This window comes from Carcharodon carcharias, chromosome 4, assembly GCF_017639515.1.
Source record: "Carcharodon carcharias isolate sCarCar2 chromosome 4, sCarCar2.pri, whole genome shotgun sequence".
NCBI classification, from domain to species: domain Eukaryota; kingdom Metazoa; phylum Chordata; class Chondrichthyes; order Lamniformes; family Lamnidae; genus Carcharodon; species Carcharodon carcharias.
Genome location: NC_054470.1, coordinates 195,009,250 through 195,030,067, shown reverse-complemented (window position 1 = coordinate 195,030,067; position 20,818 = coordinate 195,009,250). Strand labels below are relative to the sequence as shown.

At 46.0% G+C, this 20,818-nt stretch overlaps 1 protein-coding gene across 1 annotated transcript in view; it reads right to left on the bottom strand.

The window, feature by feature from the left end:
• Positions 1-212: 212 nt before the first annotated feature.
• LOC121276824 (UDP-glucuronosyltransferase 3A1-like) overlaps positions 213-20,818 on the bottom strand; it is a 151,445-nt gene continuing 130,839 nt past the window's right edge. Inside the window, exons 3-6 of the mRNA XM_041185367.1 lie at positions 16,529-17,061; positions 15,913-16,144; positions 5,671-5,890; positions 213-807 (exon numbers count right to left, since the gene is read on the bottom strand). Coding sequence (XP_041041301.1) covers positions 531-807; positions 5,671-5,890; positions 15,913-16,144; positions 16,529-17,061 — 1,262 coding nt within the window. The 3' untranslated portion in view covers positions 213-530. The remainder of the gene's footprint in view (positions 808-5,670; positions 5,891-15,912; positions 16,145-16,528; positions 17,062-20,818) is intronic.

The window sequence follows — 20,818 nt, the reverse complement described above, 5'->3', positions numbered from 1 at the left end:
TCTCTGCCCTCCCGCTGCCTGTCAGCCCAGTTTCAGGACACGCACATAGTCCCGACGTCGGAACTTCAACTTTACTGCTAAAAGCCAGTGCTCGGGCCTCCGACAGCAACAACTTATCCAGAAACGAGACTGGCTGATAGTATTGTCCTCTTTGAGCTGCTTCCATCTCTACAAAGGCTCTAACTGCCCAACAACCACACCCTGACATTAAAAAGTGAACAAGCACATGAACTGTATTTGTAAAATAATTCACTTCTCGGGTAAATGATGTATTTCTCAGACAATTTACAATTGATTGTCCTCACTGGTTGGTAATAGTGGGATGTAGGCTACAATGATCATGTGCTATTGGGTGAATGTTCATAGTTCCCTCAGATTTGGTACAAAATCTAGACAGCCGCCATTATACATTAATTAAATCCTCATGGTGCACTACAAAGCAACACAAAAAATGAAATAAAGAGTTATTCTTTTTTAAAAGTCCATATCGCAAAAAGTATTTGAGATTATTGGTCAGCGATCACGTCACTTCAAGCCATTTTCGATTTCCTTCCCCACCGCAGATAGCACACTGCACTCTTCAGAATCTTGATTATAATGAACGTTATCGTAAAAACAATCACCAGCAGGAACAAAACGACGTCGATGAGGTACTGCTGGTACCAGGGCTGCTGCAGCCCATAGGGCCGAAGGTGATGTCCTCCCCCGAGCTGCACAATGTGCTCCACCCACCTGACTAGACGTTCAGATGGAGGGAATGGGTGTGAGCGATGAATGCGGCTCAGAGCCAGCGCTGAAGTCTTGTACCTGGTTGAAAGGAAATGAAACAAATTGTTCTTCTTCCTTTCTTTTTTGGAACTGAAAACAAAATTCTTCACTCCCTCTTCACTAGGACCTGTGGGGTATTCCCCAGCTGGCAGTAAACCTGTGTGTTCTTGTGGTGTGGGTAATGCTGGCAAAGTTACACTCATAGCCCAGTCCTAGTTGCCCTGAGTGCATTAATGGTCAACTGTGTAGTGTAGGATTGGAGTTCAATATTAACTAGACAGGATAGAGGTGGAAGGGTTACTGAAACTTGTAACAGCACCGAAATCAGGCAACTTATAGAAACAGAAAATATAGGGCACAGGAGGCCATTTGGCCCATCATGCCTATGCCATACAGAAAATAAAAGCTATCCAGCCTAATCTCATTACCTGGAAGTTCCCCTCCAAGTCATTCATCATCCTGACTTGGAAATATATCGCCGTTCCTTCACTGTCGCTGGGTCAAATCCTGGAACACCCTCCCTAATAGCACTGTGGGTGTACCTACACCACATGGACTGCAGCGGTTCAAGAGGGCAGCTCACCACCACCTTCTCAAGGGCAATTAGGGATGGGCAATAAATGCTGGCCCAGCCAGTGAAGCTCACATCCCGTGATCAAATAAATTTTGAAAAAACTTCTTGGTCTGCAGCTATGAAAGGCAGTTCAAGTGTACGTGCATATATTTTTTAAATGTGATGAGGGTTGCTGCCTCTACCACCCTTTCAAGTACAATTCCAGATGCACACCACCCTCTGTATAAAAACCTTTCTCCTCAAAGCCCCTCTAATTCTTCTGCCAATTACATTAAGCAATTTTGTTCTGTTATCCCTCCTCATTATTGACCTCTCCACTAATGGAAATAGGTAGTTCCTAGCCACTCTATTTAGGCCCCTAATTTTATCCAGCTTGGGCTGTGGACAGGGAGTTAAACTAACTGAGGGGGTGGGGTGGGGTGGGAGGGTGCAGGTGAAGGGAGACAAAAATCCAGAGGGAAAGTCGAGGTATCGGAACAGGATAGTGATGTGGGTAAAGACAAGCAGAGTGGGACAGGAAGGGACAGAGAGTTGAACAAAAAATGTATATCAGTGAATAAAGTCATTGCAGGAAATAGAAGCAAAACAAATTAAATTAAAGGTTCTTTATCTGAATGCACAAAACAGCCATAATAAGATAGATGATCAAGTGACACAAATAGAGGTAAATGATTTAGATTTAATCCCCATTACAGAGACATGGCTACCAGGTGATCGAGGTTGGGAAATAAATATTCCAGGGTACACAATGTTTTGGAAAGACAGACAGAATGACAAAGGAGGAGGATTAGCCCTGTTAGTAAAGGGTGACATTAGTGAGAAAGGATTTGGCCTCTGAAGATCATGAAGTAGAATCAGTATGGGTGGAAATTAGAAATAGCAAGAGTCAGAAAACACTTGGGGGAGTAACTGAAAGACCCCCTGACAGTGGTTATACTGCTGGGCAGAGCATTAAACAAGAAATTATTGGAACCTGTAACAAAAGAAATGCAATAATTGTGGGAAACTTTAATCTTCATAGAGACTGAGACAATCAAGTTGAGAAGAATGGTTCAGAAGATGAGCTTGTAGAATGTTTTTGTGACAGTTTGTTGGAAAAGTGCATTGTGGAACCAACTAGAGATAACGCTATCTTAGATCTAGTATTGTGCAATGAGGCAGGGTTAATTGTTAATGTCGCAGTAAAAGATCCACTGGGAAATACTGATCATATTTCCGTTCAATTTCATGTTATTATAGGGATAACAGAACATCAATTTGACCTATTCTAATCACAAACAGAAATCTTAAACTGAAACAAAGCCAATTACATAGGTATGGGAGGGGGGGGTGTAATTGGCTAAGGTTAATTGGGTAAATAGACTAAAATGTATGGAGGCAAATGAACAGTGGGAACCATTTAAAGAAACAATTCAAAACGTTCAACAAAAATACATTCATGTGTGTACATTTTCTTTCTGTCTGCAAAGAACCAGGGCCCTGTGTATTAATACATGTAGCGTCCAGTGCACAGAAATGTGCCACACTGCAGGGCCGACCGACAATCTCAACCAATTTAAGAAGCTACATATATTAATACACAGGGCCCTGTTATTTGCAGACAGAAAGAACATGTACACACATTGCGCCTGTTTCAGCAAAACAAAATAAGTGACAGCCATTCACTGGTTCATTCCTCAGGGAAATGCCTTGACCAATCAAAAATAAGGTACCTGATTTAAGTATTAAATAATGCTTGGCAGTTAACCGTCAGTCACCATGTACTGGTACATTTTCCATGGCAGCGCCTCTACCAATCAGAATCCATTAGCACTCAATCAATTAGCACTCTCTGCTCATACACTATAAAGTTGTTGCTTCCCCTGACATTGGTATTTTTGCAATTGTCCTGATGAATTTAAGATAAAAAGCTTCGACAAAATGTCCCTTTTCAGCAATCCTCAAAAATACATTCCAGTAAAGAACAAAAACTCAGCAGAAGGACCCATCTGTGGCTCATTCAGGAAGTTAAGGATAGCATTATATTAAAAGGAGAGGCTTACAATGTTGCAGAAAACAGTAACAAGTCTGAGGATTGGGAGTGTTTTACAAACCAGCAAAGGGCCACCAAAAAGTTGATAAAATGGGAAAAAATAGAATATGAAAGTAAACTAGCCAGAAATATAAAAACAGATTGTAAGATCCTTGATTAGTATATAAAAAGGAAGAGAGTAGCTAAAGTAATTGTTGGTCTCTGAGAAGCAGGGACTGGAGAAATTATCATGGGGAATGAGGAAATGGGCAGAGGCATTGAACTCATTTTGTGTTTGCCTTCACAGTAGAAGGTACAAGTGTATATCAGAATTAAATGATAGCCTAGTGGCTAAAAGGAGTGAGGAAATTAAGGAAGTTAATATCAGCAGAAATAAAGTATTGGAGGAACTTAAGGGACTAAAATCTAACAAATCCTCGGGAGTTGATGGCCCATACCTTGGACTTCTAAAAGAGATAGTGGATGGGCTAGCTATGATTTTCCAAATTTCCTTAGATTCAGGAATGGTCCCACTGGATTGGAAATTGGCAAATCCTTCAAGAAAGGAGGGAGAGAGAAAGCAGTGAACCTACAGGCCAGTTAGCCTAACCATCTGTTATTAGGAAAATGCTGGAATCTATTATTAAGGATGTCTTAACAATGCACTTAGAAAAGTATAGTATGATCATAACTAGACAATGTGGTTTTACAAAAAGGAAATCCGGTTTGATATGTTTATTAGAGTGTTTTTGAGGGTGAAATTATTAGGGTAGATAGGGGGAAACCAGCAGATGTAGTGTACCTGGATTTCTAAAAGGCATTCAATAAGATACCGCACAAAAGGTTAATAGGCAAAATAAGGGATCATGGAGTTGGGAGTAATATATTAGCATTGAGATAGGATTGGTTAATGGGTAAAAAGCATAGACTGGACATAAACAGGGCACCTTCAAGTTGACAGGCAGTGAATAGTGGAGTGCCACATGGATCAGTGCTGGGGTCACAGCTATTTACTAATAATGGCTTGGATGAAGAGACAGAGAGTAAAGTATCTAAGTTTGTTGATGATATCAAACTAGGTGGAAAGGTAAGCTGTGAGGACACAGAGAGGCTGCAAAGAGGTATAGACAGGTTAGGTGAGTGGGCAACAAGATGGCAGATAGAGTATAATATAGAGAAGTGTGAAGTTATTCACCTTGATCGTAAGAATAAAAAAAGCAGAATTTTCTTTAAAAGTTGAGTAAATTGTAAGTATTGCTCAAAAAAGAGACTTTTTTGTTTAAGCTTTCTGTCTCACACTCATCAGAATGTCAATGGAAGGCCAAACAACAATTTATACTGTATGAGAAGAGAGTGCTGATTGGTTGGCAATTAGACTCTGATTGGTAGAGGTGTTGCCATGGAGAATGAACAGGTGTATCCTGGGAGATTGCACGCTGAGAGATTGTTTGCACTGTTCGGAGAATCTAAATCCCAGGGCCACAGTCTCAGGATAAGGGGCCGATCATCTAGGATGGAAATGAGGGGAAATTAATTCACTCAGAGAGAGTTGTGGATCTTTGGAATTCTCGACCCCAGGGGGTTACAGAGTAGTTAAAATTGCCCATTATTACTGCACTCCCCAGCAACTTGCCTACATATTTACTCTTCTATCTCCTTCTGTCTGTCTGGGGGTCTATAGTGTGATAGGTTTTTCCACTGATTTCTGGAGGGAGGGGCAGTGAGAGCTGATAATAGTTAGTCTGCCAGGAGAGTCCCAGGAGGCTGGTTAGTGAGACAGGAGTTTGGTGATCTGGCTGTATGGGCCAGATTCCCTGGCAGCCTGGCGAAGGGTCACTCAAGATGCACACATTCTCTCCTTGATATAAGGTGCCCTCCTCCTGAGCCCACATACTCTACTGGGTTAGGTCTGGAGTATTCCAGCTGGTGCGATATAGATTTGTGTGAGAGAATTGCAGCCCACAGAATTCTGGAGCAGGTTAGGCCTCCCTTGTAGACCCCTTTTTTCAAACGGTCACTTAGACCATGTCCAGCAGATCATGCAGATCGCCCTAGGCTGCTAATTAGCTGAGCTGTACAGGCTCTGAATGCAGGAGAGACACTCCGGTTACCTACTTGAGGACCCTGTATATCAGGTGCAGCACAGGTTACAGAGTCTCACAGTAATTGAACCAATGCCAGATCTGTGACAATGCTACTGCAAACAATGATCACTGATCAGCCCAGAGCTTCTTTGGTTCATTTGACAACATTTTGTTCAGATGCACATTCCAGCCTATATACACCCCCAGATATACTCTTACAAAGCTGTACATACCGTTTGTCTCCTATAACTGTTGCCATGGCATTGCTGAGCTCCTGGGCTTTCAGCTGGCTGACTTGGATGGTCAAACCAAGGCCCTTTGCTTCCGCTCTCACCATGTTATCAAACTGATCTCCAAATAGTGGGATTCCAATTACTGGCACTCCGTGGTACACTGCTTCCATCAGGCTGTTCAGGCCACCGTGAGTCACCAAGAGACGAGCCTTTGGGTGTCCTAACAGCACATGTAGAGTTAACATAACATTACCTGAGAGAGGTCACAGTCCCGCAGCCTCACCGACAGGTGTTTCACAGAATCACAGGTGTTACAGTGCAGAAGGAGGCCATTCAGCCCATCATGTCTGCTCTGGCTCTCCGAATGAGCAATTCACCTAGTGCCAGTCTTTCACCTTCTCTCCGGAACTCTGCACATTCTTCCTTTTCAGATAACAGTCCAATTCCATTTTGAAAGCTTCAATTGACCCTGCCTCTCTCACTCTCAGTCAGAGCAGTCCAGACCTTAACCACTCGCTAAAGAAATTTTCCCTCAAATCATTGTTGCTTCTTTTACTAATTACCTTAAATCTGTGCCTCTGGTTCTCGATCCTTCCACCAATGGGAAGAGTCTCTCTCTATCTACTCTGTCCAGACTCCTCATGATTTTGAGCACCTCTATCAAATCTCCTCTCAACCTTCTCTTCTCCAAAGAAAACAGTCCCAACTTCTCCAATCTAACTTCGTAACTGAAGTTCCTCATCCCTGGAACCATTCCCGTGAATCTTTTCTGCCCTCTCTCCATCACCTTCCTAAAACTGGACACAATACTCCGGCTGAGGCTGAACCAGTGTTTTATACAAGTTTAACAAAACCTCCTTGCCCTTGTACTCTGTGCTCCTACTAATAAAGCCCAGGATACTGTCCCTTTATTACCCGCTCTCTCCAGCTGTCCTGCCACCTTCAATGATTTATGCACAGATACACCCAGCTCCCTCTGCTCCTGCCCCCCTGTAGAGTTTATTTTATAATGTCTCTCCATGTTCTTCCTGCAAAACGTATTGCTTCACATTTACAGCTCCTCCGGTAGGTCATTTCTATTTTCTAATTAGAAACTCCTAGAACAGTGAACAAATCATCCCCAGAAGTCTGTAGCTGAGTGTTAAGGTGCAGCAGGTGAGATTGAACAGGCTGAAAAACTGCACTTCTCAGATGACAGCACCGAGGGCCGAACAAAAGGAGAGGGTTCAGGAAAACTGCACCTTTGCCTTGGGGAGGTGGTGGTTAACTCTTCATTATTTCATGGGATGTGGGTGTCACTGGCAAGGCCAACATTTGTTGCCCATCCCTAATTGCCCTTGAACTGAGTAGTTTGCTAGGACATTTCAGAGGGCAGTTAAGAGTCAACCACATTGCTGTGGGTCTGGAGTCACATGTAGGCCAGACCAGGTAAGACCAGCAGATTTTCTTCCCTACAGGGAATTAGTGAACCAGATGGGTTTTTACAACAATCAAGGATAGTTCCACAGTCACCATCACTGAGAATAGCTTTATAATCCAGATTGTATTTATTGAATTCAAATTCCACCAGCGATTGTGGTGGGATTTGAACACATGGGCCCCTGAACATCAGCCTCGGCCTCTGGAATACCAGCTCAGTGACACAAACCCTACACCACAATCACCCCCTAATGGCGATGGTAATGTCACGAGACTAGTAATCCAGAAGCTCAGCCTAATGATCCTGGGAAATGGGCTCGAATCCCACTGGGATCATAAAACTACTCTCTGTAATGGTAACGATGAAAGCATTGTCATAAAAACCATCTGGTTCACTAATGCCCTTTAGGGAAGGAAACCTGCCCTCCTTACCCGGTCTGGCCCACATGTAACTGGGGCTGAGGGGTCTAAAACCAGGGGACACCGTCTCAGAGTGAAGGGCAGGTCATTTAGGACTGAGATTTGGGGGAATTCCTTCAGTCAGAGGATGGTGAATCTTTGGAATTCTCTATCCCAGAGGGCTGTGGAGGTTCAGTCATTGAGTACGTTCAAGACAGGCATCAACAAATTTCTAGATACCAAGGGATATGGGCAGGGTGTGGAAAATGGTGTTGAGGTAGAAGATGAACTATGATTTAGCTGAATGATGGAGCAGGCTCGAGGGGCCAAATGGCCTACTCCTGCTCCTATTTCCTATGAGACACCAGGCCCTCAGCTTTTAAATGGCCTCTGAAATGGCCTAGCAAACCACTCAGTTGTATCAAAGTGCGACAAAAAGTCTAAAATGAATGAAACCAGCTGGACCACCCGGCATCAACCTAGGCCCCAGAAACCACAACAAACCCAGCCCTGTCACTGTGGGTGTACCTACACCACATGGACTGCAGCGGTTCAAGAAGGCAGCTCATCACCACTTTCTCAAGGGCAACTAGGGATGGGCAATAAATGCTGGCCCAGACAGTGAAGCCCACATCCTGTGAATGAATAAAAAAAAATACATTTTTGCTCTTTCTGAGATTGCATTTCACTCAGCTTAAGAGGCAGCGGCATTGTGGTAATGTCTAGACTAGACTCGCATTCCAGCAGCCCAGAGTAATGCCCTGGGGACCCAAGTTCAAATCCCACCACAGCAGATGGTGAAATTTGAATTCAATAAAAGTCTAATGATGACCATGAAACCATTGTCGATTGTTGTAAAAACCCATCTGGTTCACTAATGCCCTTTAGGAAAGGAAATCTGCTGCCCTGGCCTACATGTGACTCCAGACCGCTGTGGTTGACTCTTAAATGCCATCTGAACAAATTAGGGGTAAGCAATAAAATGCTGGCCTAGCCAGCGATGCCCACATCCCATGAATGAATAAAGGACCTTTGGGTTTTGACAGCACATAGTATGAGAGATAGGAACCAGGATGTAGAATTAGAAAGGAGACAAAGTGCATAAAGGGTTTGGAGAGACAGCACTAGAGTAAGAAATAGTCCGGTATGAGTCTGATCCCACTGAAGAGAGAATACTAGAGCTCTAAATTAGGTTTACAATGCATATGTGTAAACAAACAAAAGTGTGATAAATAGTATTGCTGAAAAAAGATACATGTGTAAGCTAGCAGCAGGATTACCATTACACAATGTGTTGGCCTCTAGAACACATTCAGCAATGTCATGGTAATTCTACTGTTTATTAAACTCTAACCAAATAGATTCTGCTCCTGAATCCTCCAAACATCCTCTCTCCAGCACTATAATATTCTCCTTAATATGTACTGCCACTCCTCCTCCTCCTTCTGTCCTTCCTTATGTTTCCTGAACACCATATATGCAGAACATTTAGTACCCAGTCCTGTTCGTTTTGAGCCAGTCTCCATGGTCCCATGTTGCTATCTGCAGCTAATTAACCTTTTTATCACAGTCGTTTGGTCGACCAGAACTTGAGTATTACTGAAAAAACAGACAGGTCAAAGCTTTTTGTCTTCCACTCATCAGGACGCTCGCAAGAATACCAATATAAGGGGCAAAAACAACAATTTATACAGTGTGTGAAGAGAATGCTGATTGGTTGGCAAGTTGCGTTGCCATGGAGAATGCACCACTGATGGTAACTGACAGTTAAACTGCCAAGCATTGTTTGAAATTTAAACCAGGCAGTTTGACCCTGAAGAATGTTAACTATCAGTTACCATCAGTGGTGCATTCTCCATGGCGACACCAATGGCCAACCAATCAGCAGCCTGGGGCCAAATGTCGATTGGTTCTGAAGGACCATTTGTCCCTCTCATAGGAACGTGCAAAGGTCAGTAGGATCAAACCATAAAGGGGCCAGAGCCACAGGACATATGGAGCAACCTGCTCCAGACAATCCTACACATTGCAGCTGAGAGATTCAGGCTTTACATGGCTCAACAATTATAGTCATTCCATTAAGTGCTTCGCTGGGCTCCTGTCTACTCCAGAGGAGGCAGCCTGGCAGTGTCCTGACTGAGGCTGTACTCACCCAGACCCAACTCCCATTGTCAATGCATTGTATTGCAGGGGGCAGTGGCTGGGGGCGGGGGGCAAAGCTCAGGTACCTGTGATCCTTAAGGCTGTGCGACAGCTGTAAGGGAGGACCTGGGGATGGAATGTCTGCAGTGAGGGCAGCTCAAGGGCTTGGCAGTGACTCCCTAGCTTGGCAATGGAAGGTGATCTCTGCAGGGTAAGGTCCAATCATAACTCTCAGCTATTCTTCCTCAGTCACGAGGAGGAGTGCAGAACGCAGGCAATGCTGCCCTGTTCATGGCTTTGATACAGCCAAGGAGGAGAAGCTGGGTCTGTCACCCAAAGAGCCTCAGCATGAGGAACATGGGTCAGCAGAGTGAGGAGAGATCAATTCCATGGAGGCATTTGGCACAGTCCAGGGTGTATTAAAGACACTTCTCATACCTACAGATGAGCAAGACAGTGTTGTAGACACCTTCTCTTGTCAAGGAATGAGGTGGCTCACATCCGCCACATTCTTTGGGAGGCTCTGACCCTGCAGGGACTGGGAGGCTGTCCCTCACCACTGCCGCACTCAACATATTTTACAACTGGCTCATTCCAGGGCTCCACTAGGGGCCTCGGTGGAACGTCACAACCCTCCACACATAAATGCATCCGAGAGGTCCCCGACGCACTATTCAGTAAGGCACACTATTTTGTCCAGTTCTCCCTGGATGAAGCGGCCAGGCTGCCAGAGCAGTGGGATTTGCAATGATCCCCAGCTTCCCAAAGGTGGAGGGGGCCATCAACTGCACAGATGTGGCCTTAAGAGCCCCCTGGCAGCAGCCACAGTGATTCTTTAACGGAAAAGGCTTCCACTCTCTCAATGTGCAGCTCATCTGTAATCACCAAAACCAGCTGACACAGGTACCCTAGGTGTTTATCACCAAAACCAGCTGACACAGGTACCCTAGGTGTTTATCACCAAAACCAGCTGATACAGGTACCCTGGGAGCTCACATGACTCATATATCTTGTGTCACTCGCAGCATCTCAATGAAGGACATCAATCTGAGAATGAGTAGTCACAACCTTGCATGACAATGGCCCCATCCTTGGTAGGCTGGGCAGACTGTGGAGCATGTGGCGGTTCTGTAATGGGATAAGAACTCTCCCAATGCTCGCTCTGAAGCAATGCAACATGGTGCAGTCTTTACAAGCATCGCACCAACATCTCACGGCCTATGGCAGCCTTCAAGAAAGCAGGAACAGCATTGCAAACCTCAGTGCACTCACGGCAGTATGCCTGGGGCTTTGCAAGGTAGCTCAAGGAGGACAATCACCAATCACTGGTTCTCACACTGCCGTAAGGAAGACTTTGCAGGGTCGACAGGGCTGAGATTGCCGGTGTCGTTTCTTCCAGTGTCTCGGTCGATGCCGGGTGGTTTGTCTGGTTTCGTTCCTTTTTTGTGACTTTGTTGTGGTTTGTTACAACTGAGTGTCTGGCTCGGCCATTTCAGAGTCAACCACATCGCTGTGGGTCTGGAGTCACATGTAGGTCAGACTAGGTAAGGACAGCAGATTTCCTTCCCTGAAGGATATCAGGGTTTCAATGGTTTCATAGTCATCACCAGACTTTTAATTTCATCTTTTTTATTGAATTCAAATTCCACCATCTGCTGCAGCGGGATTCAGACCCGGGTTCCCAGAACATTACCCTGGGTCTCTGGAATACTCGTCCAGCAACAATACCACTACACCATCGTGAGAGAGAGAGTGTGAGTGTGTGTGAAGGAGGGGAGGGGTGTGTGTGTGTGAGAGAGAGTGTGAGAGAGAGATAGTGAGTATGAGTGTGTGTGTGTGTGTGTGTGTGTGTGTGAGAGAGAGTGTTTGATTGTGAGAGAGGGGAGGGTGTGTGTGTGTGTGAGAGAGAGAGAGAGAGAGATTGATTGTGAGAGGGGAGGGTGTCTGTGTGTGTGAGAGAGAGAGTGTTTGAGTGTGAGAGGGGAGGGTGTGTGTGTGTGTGTGTGAAAGAGAGTGTTTGATTGTGAGAGAGGGGACGCTGTGTGTGTGTGAGAGAGAGAGAGAGAGAGAAAGTGTTTGAGTGCGAGGGAGTGAATGTGTGTGTGTGTGTGTGTGTGTGTGTATGTGAAAGAGAGAGTGTTTGAGTGTGAGAGTGTGAGTGATTGCGTGTGTGAGACAGTGTGTGTCTGGCTCACTCCCAGCTTCAGGATTCTCAGTCACCGTCACCCCCACACACCAACACATACTCTCACCCACTCTTCCAGTGGGTGAGGGTGTGAGTGAGTGAGCTCCCGGAGCCCGACACACACACACTGACCCTTTTACACTCTAATATTCATTTTATTCGTTACTCTTTTTAGTATCAATTTATTGCTTTGACATTGCTTTACTTTTGCTCAGCAAATTGTTTTTGTTCTTCATACCTAACTTTTTTTATGAAGTTCATGTTTAACATTGTGCTAAACCTTATCTTTCTGAAATAAAAACAAAAAACTGCGGATGCTGGAAATGCGAAACAAAAACAGAATTACTTGGAAAAACTCAGCAGGTCTGGCAGCATCGGCGGAGAAGAAAAGAGTAGACATTTCAAGTCCTCATGACCCTTCAACAGAACTGAGTAAATATTAGGAGAGGGGTGAAATATAAGCTGGTTTGAGGTGTGTGTGTGTGTGGGGGGGCGGGGGGGGGTGGGGTTGGGTGGGGGGAGAGAAGTGGAGGGGGTTGGTTTGGTTGTAGGGACAAACAAGCAGTGATAGAAGCAGATCATCAAAAGATGTCAACGACAAAAAAACAAAAGAACACAGAGGTGTTGAAGGTGGTGATATTATCTAAACGAATGTGCTAATTAAGAATGGATGGTAGGGTACTCAAGGTACAGCTCTAGTGGGGGTGGGGTGGAAAGACTAGCGGGGCATAAAAGATTTAAAAATAATGGAAATAGATGGGAAAAGAAAAATCTATATAAATTATTGGAAAAAAAACAAAAGGAAGGGGGAAGAAACAGAAAGGGGGTGGGGATGGAGGAGGGAGTTCAAGACCTAAAGTTGTTGAATTCAATAGTCAGTCTGTAAGGCTGTAAAGTGCCTAGTCGGAAGATGAGGTGTTGTTCCTCCAGTTTGCGTTGGGCTTCACTGGAACAATGCAGCAAGCCAACGACAGACATGAGGGCAAGAGAGCAGGGTGGAGTGTTAAAATAGCAAGCGACAGGGAGGTTTGGGTCATTCTTGCGGACAGACCGCAGGTGTTCTGCAAAGCAGTCGCCCAGTTTACGTTTGGTCTCTCCAATGTAGAGGAGACCACATTGGGAGCAACGAATGCAATAGACTAAGTTGGGGGAGATGCAAGTGAAATGCACTCAACACCATCGACACTCATCGACACCAACACCCATGTAGGACCCTCCACCCCTGCCCGTCCCTCCGCCCCCACCCCATCTTCCAATCCCAGCCCCAGCCGTGTATTCGCTATACCCCCTGACCTTCCCATCTCCGATGCTGAACGTTCAGTGCTCAGCAAAGGACTTAGTTTCATACCCCTACGCCCTCACCTTAATGAATTTCGGGCTCGGCACGAAGCTGAACTCTTCTTCCACCGTCTTCGTCTCCGGGCTCACTTCTTTGGGCAGGAGTCTTCTCCCTGTTCAATGGATCCTTTCACCCACCTCCAATATTCTCCCTCCACCTGGACCCCTCCTTCTGGATTCTTACCTTCTCTTGATCTTTTCATTAAGAACTGTCGGCGCGACATTAGTCGTCTCAATTTCTCTGCTGCTCTCACCCATTCTAACCTGTCTCTCTCTGAACTTACTGCACTCAGGTCCAACCCTGACATTATCATCAAACCCGCTGACAAAGGTGGTGCTGTTGTTGTCTGGCGCACTGACCTCTACCTCGCGGAGGCTAAGTGTCAACTCACAGACACTTCCTCCTACCTCTCCCTGGACCATGACCCCACCACCGAACATCAAGCCGTTGTTTCCAGGACTGTCACTGACCTCATCACCTCTGGAGATCTTCCTCCCACAGCTTCCAACCTGATAGTTGCCCAACCTCAGACGGCCCGCTTCTACCTCCTACCCAAAATCCACAAACAGGACTGTCCCGGTAGACCGATCGTCTCAGCTTGCTCCTGCCCCACGGAACTCATCCCTCGTTATCTTGACTCCCTTCTCTCTCCCCTTGTCCAGTCCCTTCCCACCTACATCCGTGATTCCTCTGACACCTTATGTCACATCAACAATTTCCAGTTCCCTGGCCCCAACCGCTTCCTCTTCACCATGGACGTCCAATCCCTCTACACCTCCATCCCCCACCAGGATGGTCTGAGGGCCCTTAGCTTCTTCCTCGAACAGAGGCCCGAACAATCCCCATCCACCACTACTCTCCTCCGTCTGGCTGAACTCATTCTCACACTGAACAATTTCTCCTTCATCTCCTCTCACTTCCTCCAAATAAAAGGTGTGGCTATGGGTACCCGCATGGGCCCCAGCTATGCCTGTCTCTTTATGGGGTATGTGGAACATTCCTTGTTCCAGTCCTACTCCGGCCCCCTTCCACAACTCTTTCTCCGCTACATCGATGATTACTTCGGTGCTGCTTCATGCTCTCGTTGGGACTTGGAAAAATTTATTAATTTTGCTTCCAATCTCCACCCCTCGATCATTTTCACATGGTCCATCTCTGACACTTCCCTTCCCTTCCTTGACCTCTCTGTCTCAATCTCTGGTGATAGACTGTCCACCAATATCCATTACAAACCCACCAACTCCGACAGCTACCTCGACTACAGCTCCTCACACCCCGCTTCCTGTAAGGACTCCATCCCATTCTCTCAGTTCCTTCGCCTCCGTCGCATCTGTTCTGATGATGCTACCTTCAAAAACAGTTCCTCTGACATGTCCTCCTTCTTCCTTAACCGAGGTTTTCCACCCATGGTGGTTGACAGGGCCCTCAATCGTGTCCGGCCCATCTCCCGCGCATCCGCCCTCACGCCTTCTCCTCCCTCCCAGAAACATGATAGGGTCCCCCTTGTCCTCACTTATCACCCCACCAGCCTCCACATTCAAAGGATCATCCTCCGCCGTTTCCGCCAACTCCAGCATGATGCCACCACCAAACACATCTTCCCTTCACTCCCCCCGGCGGCATTCTGTAGGGATCGTTCCCTCCGGGACACCCTGGTCCACTCCTCCATCACCCCCTACTCCTCAACCCCTACCTATGGCACCTCCCCATGCCCACGCAAAAGATGTAACACCTGCCCCTTCACTTCCTCTCTCCTCACCGTCCAAGGGCTTAAACACTCCTTTCAAGTGAAGCAACATTTCACTTGCATTTCCCTCAACTTAGTCTACTGCATTCATTGCTCCCAATGTGGTTTCCTCTACATCGGAGAGACCAAATGTAAACTGGGCGACCGCTTTGCAGAACACCTGCGGTCTGTCCGCAAGAATGACCCAAACCTCCCTGTCGCTTGCCATTTCAACACTCCACCCTGCTCTCTTGCCCACATGTCTGTCCTTGGCTTGCTGCATTGTTCCATTGAAGCCCAACGCAAACTGGAGGAACAACATCTCATCTTCCGACTAGGCACTTTACAGCCTTCCGGACTGAATATTGAATTCAACAACTTTAGGTCTTGAACTCCCTCCTCCATCCCCACCCCCTTTCTGTTTCTTCCCCTTTCCTTTTGTTTTTTTCCAATAATTTATATAGATTTTTCTTTTCCCACCTATTTCCATTATTTTTAAATCTTTTATGCCCCGCTAGTCTTTCCACCCCACCCCCACTAGAGCTGTACCTTGAGTGCCCTACCATCCATTCTTAATTAGCACATTCATTTAGATAATATCACCAACTTCAACACCTCTGTGTTCTTTTGTTCTGTTGTCTGTGACATCTTTTGATGATCTGCTTCTATCACTGCTTGCTTGTCCCTACAACCACCCCAGCCCCTCCAACTTCTCTCCCCCCACATCCCCCCACCCCACCTTAAACCAGCTTATATTTCACTCCTTTCCTAAGATTCACTCAGTTCTGCTGAAGGGTCATGAGGACTCGAAACATCAACTCTTTTCTTCTCCGCCGATGCTGCCAGAGCTGCTGAGTTTTTCCAGGTATTTCTGTTTTTGTTTCTTATCTTTCTGAAATTTGCCTATCAGCCTTTTGAGCAAGAAAAAAATGGAAATGTGGATCCACCCCCCTCCCACCACGTGAGAAGGTTAGACCAGCCTGCTGTAAAATCAAACACCTATCAAAATGGTCAGTGGGCATAATATCTCACCGAGCAGGTCATTCTGAGGGAGCCAATCCACCAACATGACGTTAGGAGCAGGCTGGACATCACTTGGCCAATGACTGTGCAAGTGTCGCCAAATAACCGCCTGGGGGAGGTGTGAGAAGGCAGCGTTCATCTCCTTCAACACCACGGGGAGATTAACAGAGGCAAGCATGGAACCAAGAGTCACCACCACAAAGCCATTCTCTCCAGCCGTCAATATGAAATCTTCCAGCTCCTAAAAAGAATGAGGACAGGTAAACATTATAACATACCTGCAGAGTACAGAGGGCGCCTAGAACTGCTCCATGTGAGTTCAGTAGCTCAAAGAGATGCTGCTGTAGCAATGGCTATAATCAGGGCGATTCCAAAATCTGCATTTACCAGGACAGAGCCCATGACAGCCGCACAGCTACAGAGAATGTCTACTGCCAGCAGGTCAGCAGCAAGCATTTTCCACAGTCGGATACATGACATTAACCAGAGTCCCAACAGAGACCCAGGGATTGGAAACAGAGATTAACACAAAGAATTGGAGATAGGAGACAGAGAAACCAATAAACAGACAGACAGAGGGATTGGGAAGAGGGAAAGGGGAAATTACAAAGATGGCAGCACTTACCTGGGAGACTGGCTTTGCTGGTTTTGAAAGTAACCCTCCAACATAGACTACATTAGGGAGCAGTGGCCTTGGGAATTCCAAGGTGAAATCTGTATTATAGATTGCTAACTCAGCGTTTAGGTACAGCTCAGGCAGACTGGGTTCAGATCCAACTGGGAAGCAAGTCTTGATGGCTTTATCAAACTTTGCGAAGATCATCCTTTCCAACAGGGATGAGCTCAGGAATATCATGGAATTCTTCAGTCGATCCCAGAACTCCATGCGATCTGTGAGCAGAGATTGTGCTGCAGGAACATAGGAGGGTGGGCTCGGTAATCCAGCCAAGCACCAACTCCAAAAATTCCCCACGTGGACAGTCACAAAGTGTAAATGCAGCTTCTCTGCCACCAAGAGTGAGCAGGGGTTAAACACATCTACAATCGCAATGTCAAACTGCTCAGCTTTTAGAGAATTCATGAGTTTATTGTCACCCATTATCCACTCACACTGCAGTGCTAAATGGTCCATAAAACCCAGAAACCCATTGAGAGATCCTCTGCAAAAACAAAAAGAAATTGGTTACAAAAATAATTGGTTACATTCTCGAAATAAAACCAAGAGTGGAGAAGGGCAGTGACGAAGGCACCACATCCCAGTCAAAGTGTGTTTCTCTAACAGTCTCTCTCACCAACATCCCGCTCTATTACCTTTCCTGCTCCCTGCAGCTCAGTAGGCAGCAACCTCACCTGAGTCAGAACGTTGTGGCTTCAAGCCCAGAGTCTTGAACACAACAAACTAGACCAGGCTTGTCCAACCCTCTCACATGAGGGACCACGTTTCACTTGATTTCTCACCCAAGAGGCCAATGGGCTAATTTCAGAAAGATAAGGTTTGGTACAACATTAAACATGAATTTCAGAAGAAGAGTTAAGGTATGAAGAACAGGAACAACTTGCCAAGGAAAAAATGTCAAAGCAATACATTAATAATTTAAAAAAATGAGTAGTTAATAAAGATGATCATTAGAGTGTGCGAGGGCCAGAATGTGTGTGTTCTGCTCATTCCCAGTCTCAGTATGCTCCCTCATACACCCTCAATCCCACACCCACTGTGTAAGTGTAAATGTGTGGCAGTGAAGGTGAGTGAGAACCCTGAGCCCAGAAGTGAGCCACACACACACAAACGCACACACAGACACACACTCTCCCTCCCTCACACTCTCTCACACACAAACACTCTCCCTCTCACACTCTCTTACTCACACACACACACTCTCTCACACACACACAAACATAAACACACACACTTGCACACATACACAAACATACATGCACACTTGCACTCTCTCGCACGCACATGCACTCTCACAAACACACTCTTTCACACTCTGGTTATCATTAGCCAGATCACTAATCTGCTCTAATATTTCATTATTTCCCTTAGATTTACCACATCGCCTCTGATGTGATCCCTTTCCTCAACTACTTAGTTTAAAGCCCTCTCTACCACCCTAGTTATACAACTCACCAGAACACCGGTCCCAGCAATTCAGGTGTAGACTGTCCCAATGGTACAGCTCCCACTTTTCCCAGTACTGGTGCCAGCGCCCCATGAATCAGAACCCATTGCCCTCACACCAATCTTTCAGCCATGTATTCATCTCTTGAATCTTATTTACCCAATGCCAATTTGCCCATGGTTTAGGTAATAATCTCTGGATTATTACTTGAGGTTCTGCTTTTGAATTTAGACCCTGGCTGCTCATAATCCCTAAACAGAACCTAGCTCCTAGTCCTATCTATGTCATTGGTACCAATGTAGACCAGGAGCCTTACTACTGCTAGTAAAGTTTACTGATAGTAATAAAGACTTACAATTACTAATAAATTAAACTAATGTTCAAAGAAAAACAGGCAAAATACTCACCATCTGGCTTTTGAAATGGCTTTATGCTTTAAAACACCTTGAACAGTCTATACAACGGTGGTAATTATGGATTTATATAGTGTGTAGTATACCTTTAAGAAGGATGTTATAAAGGAAAATCATATAACGTTGTGTAACCAATAGAGGAGTAGCACCAGCTACTGCTGTAGTCAGTAGTCTGTAGTTGGTAGTCAGTAGTATGGAGATGGGGTTTGAGTTGACAGTGCACCAGTGTAACTGTTGAGTACTTTGGTAAATAAACAGAACATGTCTGCTGATCAACTCTATCTATTGTATCAAAGCAGCCATCCCACAACAAGCATTTAACCTAGGCCCATAAGTCCCAATAAACTGGTGACCAGGATCTAACAATAACCTGTCTTTTTTAATTAACTCTTTAAGCCTCAGTATCATTCTGGAGTATCTGCACTGTATCCCCTTTAAGGCCAGTATAAAATGCCTGAGATTCTGCCCCCAAAACTGAATACAGAGCTCAGATAGATTGTGTCCAGTTCTCTATTCAGCTGGAGTCTCACTTCACTTTGGAATTCAGATCAACACCAAAAAAATCCTACTGTAGGTGAGCACAAAGGTCACAAAATGAAGGCTCCACCAAACCTGCGAATCCTCCCACAGCCCAACCACCCCCATCACAGTGTCTAATTCCTAATTCTGCACTGGAGGGGGTGCAGAGGAGATTCACCAGGATGTTGCCTGGGATGAAACATTTAAGTTATGAAGAGAGGTTGGATAGACTTGAGTTGTTTTCAATGGAGCAGAGAAGACTGAGGGGCGACCTGATCGAGGTGTACAAGATTATGAGGGGCATGGACAGGGTGGATAGGGAGCAGCTGTTCCCCTTAGTTGAAGGGTCAGTCATGAGGGGGCATAAGTTCAATTGGAGGGGCAGGAAGTTTAGGGAGGGATGTGAGGAAAACCTTTTTTACCCAGAGGGTGGTGAGGGTCTGGAATGCGCTGCCTGGGAGGGTGGTGGAGGTGGGTTGCCTCACATCCTTTAAAAAGTACCTGGATGAGCACTTGGCACATCATAACATTCAAGGCTATGGGCCAAGTGCTGGTAAATGGGATTAGGTAGGTAGGTCAGGTGTTTCTCACGTGTTGGTGCAGACTCGATGGGCCGAAGGGCTTCTTCTGTACTGTGTAATTAGACCATAATACCATAAAACATAGGAGCAGAAATTAGGCCATTCGGCCCATCGAGTCTGCTCCACCATTCAATCATGGCTGATAAGTTTCTCAACCCCATTCTCCCACCTTCTCCCTGTAACCTTTGATCCCCTTACCAATCAAGAACCTATCTATCTCCGCCTTAAATACACTCAGTGACCTGGCCTCCACAGCCTTCTGTGGCAATGAATTCTAATTCTGTCATTCTGTGATACTTGGACAATACTAAAGTTCTGTCTCTTCAGGCACTCCAGGGAGACCATTCCCACTACTGATCACCTGGCAGCAGTCCTCAGAGCTTGTCTTTCCTCATCTTGTACCTTCATTCCCCAGCATTCAGGTGTGTCAATTGCCAAAACTGGGAGAGCTGTCTCACAGACTAGTCAAGCAACAGCCTGACATAGTCATCCTCATGGAATCATACCTTACAGATAATGTCCCAGACACCACCATCACCGTCCCTGGGTATACCCTGTCCCACCGGCAGGACAGGCCCAGCAGAGGTGGTGACACAGTGATATACAGTCGGGAGGGAGTTACCCTGGGAGTCCTCAACATCGACTCCGGACCCCATGAAGTCTCATGACATCAGGTCAAACATGGGCAAGGAAACCTCCTGCAGATGACCACGTCCCGCCCTCCCTCAGCTGATGAATCAGTGCTTCCTCCATGTTAAACACCACTTGGAGGAAGCACTGAGGGCGGCAAGGGCACAGAGTGTGCTCTGGGTGGGGGACTTCAATGTCCATCACCAAGAGTGACTCGGTAGCACCACTACTGACTGAGCTGGCTAAGTCCTAAATGACATAGCTGCTAGACTGGGTCTGCAGCAGGTGGTGAGGGAACCAACAAGAGAGAAAAACACACTTGACCTCATCCTCACCAACCTGCCTGCTGCAGATGCAGCTGTCCATGACAATATCGGTAGGAGTGATCATTGCACAGTCATTGTGGAGATGAAGTCCCACAGTCACATTGAGGATACCCTCCATCGGATTGTGTGGCACTACCACCGTGCTAAATGGGATAGTTTTCAAACAGATCCAGCAACTCCAGACTGGACATCCATGAGGTGCTGTGGGCCATCAGCAGCAGCAGAATTGTACTCGAACACAATCTGTAACCTCATGACCCAGCCTTTCTCCCACTCTACCATTACTATCAAGCCAGGGGATCAACCCTGGATCAATGAAGAGA